The 9,694-nt window shown below is 36.7% G+C and overlaps 1 protein-coding gene across 2 annotated transcripts; it reads left to right on the top strand.

Moving 5' to 3' along the window:
- The first annotated feature begins 248 nt into the window (after positions 1-248).
- LOC112503029 (putative ABC transporter C family member 15) lies at positions 249-9,095 on the top strand. 2 transcript variants are annotated; one of them, XM_025107085.1, is made up of 11 exons: positions 249-346; positions 831-3,166; positions 3,238-3,324; positions 3,876-4,511; positions 4,600-4,764; positions 5,779-6,073; positions 6,231-6,445; positions 6,863-7,168; positions 7,241-7,304; positions 7,540-7,779; positions 8,843-9,095. In XM_025107085.1, exons 1-11 carry the CDS (start codon positions 304-306, stop codon positions 8,950-8,952), a joined length of 4,497 nt encoding a protein of 1,498 aa, XP_024962853.1. In that variant the 5' UTR covers positions 249-303; the 3' UTR covers positions 8,953-9,095. The 2 variants fall into 2 exon arrangements, with proteins under 2 accessions (XP_024962853.1, XP_024962854.1); XM_025107086.1 differs by lacking the exon at positions 249-346 and having other exon boundaries at positions 2,030-3,166; positions 3,876-3,959; positions 4,074-4,511.
- Positions 9,096-9,694: the final 599 nt, after the last annotated feature.

The following is a 9,694-nucleotide window of genomic DNA, read 5'->3' as shown; positions in this document are numbered from 1 at the left end:
AACCGATGATTTCAATAAAATCACCAACACAAATTCATGAGTTGGGTTGGATTCAAATGACCGTAAACGGATTCCAACCGAATGCCTACGGTTGGGTTGCTTCGGGCTGGTTTAATTCGCGTTAGAGTGACCGGGTTGGGTTGGTTGGTCTTTTAAGCCCTCTAGACTCCTAGACTTGTATATGTGGGATCATCTCAAATACTATGTAACTAAATTGCTTTTTTGTAGATGGATCACTCTCTAATGCTATATAGACTTTACAACCTTTCTCCAACTTGATTGATCAATATCTTCGTTCGAAAGATGATGCTCTCTAAAACCATGCTCATCTCCCGCGATATAACAGGTTAGTTCTTCATCCGGAATAAGTTAAAATGATACTTTTAGATTTCTTAACAAGTTTTCAAAATGTTTGAAATAAGTGTTCGATTAGTTTTTTTTTTCATATTACATAATTGATAATTGTTCTATGAACACCTCTTCTTTATATAACAATTATATTTTATTTTTCCAAATAATATCATATAAAAAAAAAATATTATGACTGCTTTATTTCAAAAGTGTCATAACAACTTGTTAAAAAGCCCAAAAAGCGTCTTATTAACTTATTGTAACACCTTTATTGGTACTACAAACTTAAGTCACTTATTTTGTTGTGGTGAAACGACACCGACATTTTCATATACTCATTATTTGTTACCATATGATGTAGTAGTAACAGGAAAAAATCTTGAAAACGCTGAGGAGTTTGTATGAATTTTGAAGTTGAAAATCAGTGAGTTTGAATGTTTGATCTCAAAAATCAAATGGTGTTGTGATGCATATAACAGGTTTGAAGCTTTCTGAGTTTTGGGAACCATGGCTGCAGCCCGGCTCACCCTGCTTGTGGGAGACTGCCAGCATTATTCTCCAGCTTGGGTTCCTTGCAGTACTCTTAAGTGGTTTTCTGAAAAGACTCATCGAGTCACCGTCCATCCGCGAATCGAAAATCAAGATCCAAGAAACGTACCCAACCAATATGAAGACCGGTCTCCTTTACAAGCTGAGTTTAGCCAGCTCGGTTCTGTTACTAGGAACACATATCATGATCCCGCTAATGTTGAAAACTAGAAGCGAAGCATACTGCAAACTAGAAATCCCGATTCTATCATCAGAAATTATGCAAATCGTGTCGTGGGTCATGACCTTGATTGCGTTATACATGATCCCAAAACACAAAAACATAGATTTCCCTTGGATTCTAAGATCCTGGTGGCTATGCACTTTCTTGTTGACGGTTTTTCGGTTAACTCTAGATGTCCATTTTCTAGTTTCTCATCACCATCGCCCAGAACTACTCGAATACATCGACTTTTTTGGACTTGTAGCCTCGACCTGCTTGTTGTTTCTTGCAATACGAGGAAAAACAGGCATGACCATGGCTAATCCAAGTGCTGTCACGGAACCGTTTCTGGATAGAAACTCTAAACAGCACCATTCAGAAGAAAAAAGAGAATGCCCGTATGGAAAAGCTTCTATTTTTCAACTTGTTACGTTTTCTTGGCTCAACCCCTTGTTTGTCGTAGGAATCAAGAAACCCCTTGACCAAGATGAAGTCCCAGATGTTGACATTAACGATTCCGGTAGCTTTACATCAAAATTCTTTGATGAATGCTTGAATCATCAGGGAACCGAAAACCCTTCTATATACAAAGTAATCTATCTCTTCACAAGAAAGAAAGTGGCAATCAACGCCCTTTTCGCCGTTACAAGCGCTGCTGCATCATATGTGGGGCCGTACCTTATCAACGACTTGGTGAGTTTTCTGAACGAAAAAGAAACCAGGAGTTTAACCAGCGGCTACCTTATTGCGGTCGGGTTCTTGACTGCAAAAGTTGTCGAGACACTAACTCAGCGGCAGTGGATCTTTGGTGCTCGTCAACTAGGACTCCGGCTTAGGGCGGCTTTGATATCTCACATATACAAAAAAGGGCTTGTGTTATCTAGCCGATCGTGCCAAAGCCACACAAGCGGTGAGATCATCAATATTATGAGCGTTGACATCCAACGAATCACGGATTTCATGTGGTACATTAACACGATCTTTATGTTGCCGATTCAAATCTCGTTAGCTATGTTTATTCTTCACATAAATCTCGGGCCGGGGTCGTTTGTGGGACTAGCAGCAACGATGGTAGTAATGTCTGGAAATATACCATTGACTAGAGTTCAGAAATGGTATCAGTCAAAGATTATGGAGTCAAAGGATGCAAGAATGAAGTCAACTTCAGAAGTTCTAAAGAACATAAAGACACTAAAACTTCAAGCATGGGACAACCATTATCTTCAAAAATTAGAAAGTTTCAGGAAAGTTGAATACGATTGGATCTGGAAATCGCTTAAGCTGAATGCTCTAGCGGCTTTTGTCTTCTGGGGCGCGCCAACTTTCATATCCGTGATGACTTTTGGAGGCTGCGTTTTGATGGGCATCCCCCTGACGGCTGGCCGAGTTCTATCTGCATTGGCTACATTTCGAATGTTACAAGATCCTATATTCAACCTACCCGACTTACTGAACGTAATTGCGCAAGGGAAAGTATCCGCAGATCGGGTGGCTTCTTATCTGCAGGAAGAAGAGATCGAGTCGGATACAGTAGAGTTTGTTCCTAGAAATCTTACTGAAATTGATGTCAAGATTGAAAATGGACGATTCAGCTGGGACCCGGATTCAAGAACAGCGAATCTTGATCAAATCCAGCTAGAAGTCAAAAGGGGAATGAAGGTGGCTATCTGTGGAACCGTTGGATCAGGAAAATCTAGTCTGCTGTCGTGCATACTTGGTGAGATGCCTAAGCTATCGGGAACAGTCAAGATCAGTGGTACAAAGGCTTATGTTCCCCAGTCTGCGTGGATTTTAACAGGAAACGTTAGAGAGAATATTCTGTTTGGGAATGCTTACGATAGAACGAGGTATGAGAAGACAATCAAAGCGTGTGCTTTGACTAAAGATTTCGAGCTTTTTTCAACAGGAGATCTAACGGAAATCGGGGAAAGAGGGATAAATATGAGTGGAGGCCAAAAGCAAAGGATTCAGATTGCTCGTGCAGTGTACGATGATGCTGATATATATCTTCTCGATGATCCTTTCAGTGCTGTGGATGCCCACACCGGAACCGAACTCTTTCAGGTTCGTAAATTTTCAGATTTTTGGTCTTTAGATTACACTTTTGGATGCTTATCTTCTATTGGATTATACAGGAATGCCTTTTAGGGATGCTTAAGGAGAAGACCGTGCTCTATGTTACACACCAGGTTGAGTTTCTTCCTGCAGCAGACCTCATTCTGGTAAGCAAGCCTATGCGCATGCATGCTATAACAAAATCGGGTTTGTAGGACGCCAAAAATGTGTAAATGTCCTAATAAACTTCTTTACAAGACTTTAAGTTTTCTGGACCAAAAATTGTGTCATATGTAAATGCGTTGCAATAAGTATATAAGACGTTTTAACAAGTTATTTAGGACATTTTTAAGAAAAAGCGTCGTATTAGCTTTTCTAGGAGACATTTTTTGAGAGTGTCTTACGAACACATCTTTTTATGGGACACTTATTCTTAAACGACGTTCTCTCAAGTAATGTAATAGAAAAATAATAAAACACTTTATATTAAAAGTGTCCTAAAAAATTGTTAATATGTTAAAAAACGTCATATAAACTTATTACAACGCTTTTACATAGGACATACAATTGTTTGTTGTTCAAAACTCAAGTCCTTTAAGCCAGTTTATTAAGACATTTAGACCATTTTTGGTGTCCTATAAACTTGATTTTATTGTAGTGGCAACAAATCTTCTGAAAAATCATCTTAAATTTCTAGATTATGACGGATTCTAAACAGGTTATGAAAAATGGAAGAATTGATCAAATGGGAAATTTTAAAGAACTTCTAAAGCAGAACATAGGATTTGAGGTTCTAGTCGGAGCCCATAACCAAGCTCTAGACTCTGTTCTAGCTGTTGAGAGTTCAAGTAGAGAACCCGAACAGACACCAGTTGAAGAAGAACCAACTTTGATCACGGAACTCTCGCAAACTAAGCAAGATTCGGAGCACAATTTATGTGTCGATATGTCGAAAAAAGAAGGAAAACTGGTGCACGAAGAAGAAAGGGAAAAAGGAAGCATAGGGAAAGAAGTTTACTGGTCTTACTTGACTTTAGCAAAAGGTGGATTTCTAGTACCGATTATACTTCTGGCTCAGTCTTCGTTCCAGTTTCTACAAATCGCTAGTAATTACTGGATGGCGTGGGCATGTCCAACCGACTCAACTGAGATCGTGAGTGGAATGGGCTTCATTCTACTCGTTTATACACTTTTGGCAGTTGGAAGTTCGCTATGTGTACTGCTACGAGCCTCACTTGTTGCTATCGCTGGCCTTCTGACTTCAGAAAAGCTTTTTAACAATATGCTTCATAGCGTTTTACGTGCACCCATGGCATTCTTTGATTCGACTCCAGCTGGACGGATCTTGAACCGGGTGAGGAATTAACTTCAAGCTTTTCTAGAGTTTCTTTCGAGTTCTCTAGGTATATAGGAACTTAACCAACTAACTTGTGAATGCACAGGCATCCACAGATCAAAGTGTGATAGATTTAGAGATGGCAAACCGAATAGGATGGTGTGCATTTTCAACGATTCAGCTTCTTGGAACAATGGCGGTCATGTCTCAGGTGGCATGGGAAGTATTTGCCATCCTTATTCCGGTGACTGCCATTTGCATATGGTACCAAGTAAGATATCGTTCTCTATACTCTTGAAACGTCAACCACTATAACAAAATCAGGTTTATAGGACGACCAATATGTCTAGATGTCTTCAAAGACTGTTTTATAGGATCTGCCAATTGTGTGTTCCTAGGTAAAAATGTAATAGTAAGTTAATAAAACTTTTCATAACAAGTTTTTTTTTTTTTTTTTTTTCACGACATGCCAAAGGACCTTTAGCTTAACGGTATATGTGTTTTGACCCTCCTAGAAGGTCAAGGGTTCAAAACTCACCAAAGGTGAGGAGGGTGTGTGATTTATTTGTTCTATTTTCCGTATATAAATATAAAGTTTTTTACGACACTTTTGAAATAAAACGCTATATTAGCCTCTTATACGACATTATTTGAAAAACTGTCTTATAAAAACATATGTCCTGTAAAAAGATGTTTTTGTTGGACACTTCTCAAAATTGTCTTATAGAAAAGTTAATCAAAACAGTTTAAAAACTTGTTAGGATGTCCAAAAACCGTCATATCAAGTTACTGTACCACTTCTACATAAAACTTCAATTGTTTGGTTTTATAAACGTAAGGGGTTGTTTACCAAATTTTTCATTAAGTTCTCTATGAATAAATTTGTCTGTCTGCATAAATTTATGTTGTTGTTTACTTTTCTATGTGAAATCAACAATCTGAATAACAGAAATGACCAATTTACCACTGATGAGTATGAACTACGCGCTGTTTAATAAATTGCGGTTCAATAAATTGCGGTTAATAAATTGCGGTTCATAAGTAAACACCCAAGTAAACACATCATTTTGGCTGTGCGAATAAGCGCATTTACTCATTAAGCTCATTAAATCCTAAGTAAACACCTCCTAAGTCTTATAGAGAGTAGTTTATCTATTAGGACATTTAGACATATTTGGCATCCTGTAAAACCGATTTTGTTGTAGTGAAACTGAAGTTTGACTTAGAATTGAGTGTTGGAGATCCGGAAAAAAACATTTTACCCATCATCTTCTCATACTTTCAGAGATATTACATACCGAGTGCAAGAGAATTGGCTCGGTTGGCAGGCATAGAAAGAGCTCCAATCCTTCACCATTTTGCAGAATCGCTCACGGGTGCAGCAACAATCCGTGCCTTCCAACATCAAGACCGGTTTATCGAGAAAAATCTTTATCTCATTGACAATCATTCAAGACCATGGTTTCATAACGTTGCAGCCATCGAGTGGCTTTGTTTCAGGCTGAACCAGCTATCAAATTTTGTGTTTGCATTTTCACTAGTTCTCCTTGTAACTCTTCCTGAAGGAATCATTGATCCAAGTAAGTTTAACTTAAATGGGTTTGTGAGAACATGTGGAACACCATGTTTACCTTCTAAAAGGGTCCTTTAAGCATATATATGTATTGGTACTCTAACAGGGATCAATGAACCTTCATCTGTTAACTGATGAAACTTAAATGGAATGTGTTTTGGCAGGCATTGCTGGATTGGCAGTAACGTATGGAATCAATTTGAATGTTCAGCAAGCTTCGGTTATATGGAATATATGCAATGCGGAAAACAAAATGATCTCGGTTGAAAGAGTGTTGCAATACTCTAATCTTACTAATGAAGCACCCTTGGTGATTGAAGAGGCTCGTCCGCCAAGTGAATGGCCACAAAATGGAACCATTTCTTTCACAAATTTGCAGGTAAGCTTCTTCTGCAACTTGAAACAAATCACTACACTACAGCAAAATAGGGTTTACAAACACCAAAAATATCCAAATGTCTTAATAGACTTCCAAACAATTATGCGTAGTAGGATAATTTTGGGATTTTAACAAGTTTTTAAAATAAATTGTTGTACTAGCTTGCTTTTTTACAGGTTACTTTGGAGAAGTGTTCTTGTGACATCTTTTTTATAAAACACTCTCTCAAATAATGTCATAGTTAATATATATTCTCAAGACACCAAAAGTGTCCTATAAACTTATTGTAACATTTCTACATACGAAGAACATGGTCCTGTCAATTACGACACTTGGACATTTTGACACATCTTAATGAACTCGATTTTGTTGTAGCAACAGCAAAAATCAGTATTTGTGTTATGCTTGATTTTGCAGATCAGATATGCAGATCATCTCCCATCTGTGTTGAAAAACATAAGCTGCACATTTCCAGGAAAAAAGAAAGTTGGTGTTGTTGGTAGAACTGGAAGTGGGAAGTCAACACTGATACAAGCCATATTTAGAGTTGTAGAGCCTGCAGAAGGATTCATCACAATAGATGGTATTGATATTTGCAAGATAGGCCTTCATGACTTGAGATCAAGACTTAGCATCATCCCTCAAGATCCCACCATGTTTGAAGGAACGGTTAGAGGAAACCTCGACCCCCTACACCAGTATACGGACGTAGATATCTGGGAGGTAATTTAATAACCGCTGCATTCTCACTACAATATAAAGTTTAACTTGAAAAGTTTGAAAATATTATTTCAGGCCTTGGACAAATGTCAACTTGGTGATATAGTTCGTGGGAAGAACGAGAAACTGGAATTTCCAGGTGAAAGTAGTTTCACTTTGATTCCAAATTCTTAACTTGTTTATTTTTATTGAAAAAGCTTTTTCAGCTTGGTTAGCGTAAAGCTAGTTAGTTTTTTGAAAACCTGCTTCAAGTAACTTTCCAATCATATCCCTTATACTTTCCAAATTAATTAATTATTTATTTTAGATCAATTTTAATTGTCATGTGATATTTGCAAGAAAGAAAATAAAGAAAAAGTAATGTGGTTTTGCAGTGGTTGAGGGGGGAGAAAACTGGAGTGTTGGGCAAAGGCAGTTGTTTTGTCTTGGTAGAGCGCTGCTTAAGAAAAGCAGCATTCTTGTTCTTGATGAAGCTACAGCATCCATTGATTCTGCAACCGATGGAGTTTTACAGAAAATTATTACCGATGAGTTTAAAGAAAGAACCATCGTCACGATAGCACACAGAATCCATACAGTTATACATAGCGATCTCGTCTTGGTGCTTAGTGATGGTAAGTAACCATTCATCACATATTTGTTTCTCGTTAACTTTTCTGTTCAAAAGGACTACTACTCCTTACACTTACACTTACACTTACACTTACACTCTAGTAAAATTGAGTTTATAGAACGTCAAAATTGTCTTGGCATCTTATACACTGCTATAGAAGACTTAAGAGGTGTTTGGTTGGTTTGAGATATTAAGCAGTAATTGTAATTAATGGGAATGATGATAAATGAAACTCTTTGGTTTTTTATCATCCCCCAAGAACCCATATTTTCATTCTGGGGTTAACTGGGGGAATGAAAAGTCATTCACATTTTCATTGTCTATCATTTTCATTCCCACTTTCATTCTCCAACCTGAACCAAACAATCCCTTAAGTTTATTGAATTAAATATTTATATGCCCTATGTAAAAGTGTAACAGTACATTTATACGATGCTTTTGGATGAATTATAAAAAACTAATAGGACACTTTATTTTTAAAGTGTTTAAAAAACTTGTAAAGACATCCAAACGCAGTCATATAAACTTATTGTTACACTTTTACTCAGGATGTACAATTGTTTGTTCCTATAAATTTAAGTTTTACAAAGCAGTCTATTAGGATAATTTGACATTTTTATTGTCTTATAAACCAAATTTTGTTGTAGTGTTAGCATCATATTTGACTATGTTTTAAGTTTGAAGAAAGAATTGTGAAGTATTAATTAAACTTCATAAAGATTTGCGAAGTAGGGTACAATTTTGTTATTGAATTTGTCAAGTGTTTTCCAATCTTTTCCGAGTTTTGAAAAATATTTGGTTTGACTCTCTTAATATTAATCTTTATGCAAATCAATGGAAATTGAAGAAGAACTAGGTTTTAACAAGAAAATGGTTGAAATAAAAAAAACACCAGAAACTTATATGACATATGATTTTAGATTAAAAATCACATGCGATTCAGGTTCGTATGTGATTTTTAGTTCAAAATCACAAGTGATACAGGGGTTCTCGTGTTCTCTTATTTTGACTTTGTTCTTGTTGAATCCAATCCAATTGAACAACTTAATGTGATTGTTAAACAGGAAAAATAGCGGAGTATGACACGCCAATGAAGCTATTGGAAAGAGAAAACTCGTTCTTCTCTAGACTCATAAAGGAATACTCGGTTAGGTCAAATTTCGACAAAAAGTGAGCTAGCTAATTGAAGACGAGGATTCACTTGGAGCAAGTATTGCAAGCTCACATATTCATAAATGAAGATATGTTTGTATCTGTAGTCATTCGATACCCAGAGTGTTCTTAACGAATAAAATGAARTGAAAACATATGTGCCTTGCAATTTCTACATGATCCTATCATCTTTTTTGAGTTTTATTACAACAAAATTTGGTTTATAAGATGACAAAAAAATATCTAAATGTCCTAATAGATTTCTTTATATGACGAGTGGGGGGAGAGGCAGGCCGAAAGGTGGTTAAGGGGTTGAATGGGCCGGTTAGGAGTGGTGTGTGTGTGGTGGAGTTCATGGATGAGTATTTTTCTTAAAAAAATCTTTATTGCAAAAAGATAGATCGAATCGATAGAAGTTAATCAATTTGGCTATGATACCACTTGTTGGCCCAGATCTGACAATAGAACAAGGTTAAAGGATTTAAAATGAGAGATTTGTAGAAGAATATGAATAGAAAATGGTCGCCGCTTTCCTTATTGAATACAAACTCTCTAAAAAAAAATCCTAATCGACTCTCATGTGATGTTTTGTGAATCCTTGTGTTACAAAGTGTGTATCGTCACATCTATTGTATGCCTATAACACCTCTTATATAGGCAATATTTACCAGGAAACTAAATTTTATAAATATGGAAATAATCATTAACGTAAATAGAATTAGCACCATCCTTCTTGATTCAGTCTGCATGCACTAGGCTGCTAT

Source organism: Cynara cardunculus, unplaced genomic scaffold (assembly GCF_001531365.2).
Source record: "Cynara cardunculus var. scolymus isolate 2C unplaced genomic scaffold, CcrdV1 Un_Scaffold_2406, whole genome shotgun sequence".
Lineage (NCBI taxonomy): Eukaryota > Viridiplantae > Streptophyta > Magnoliopsida > Asterales > Asteraceae > Cynara > Cynara cardunculus.
Note: the sequence above shows the minus strand (reverse complement) of the source record. Positions and strands in the feature narration are given on the sequence as shown.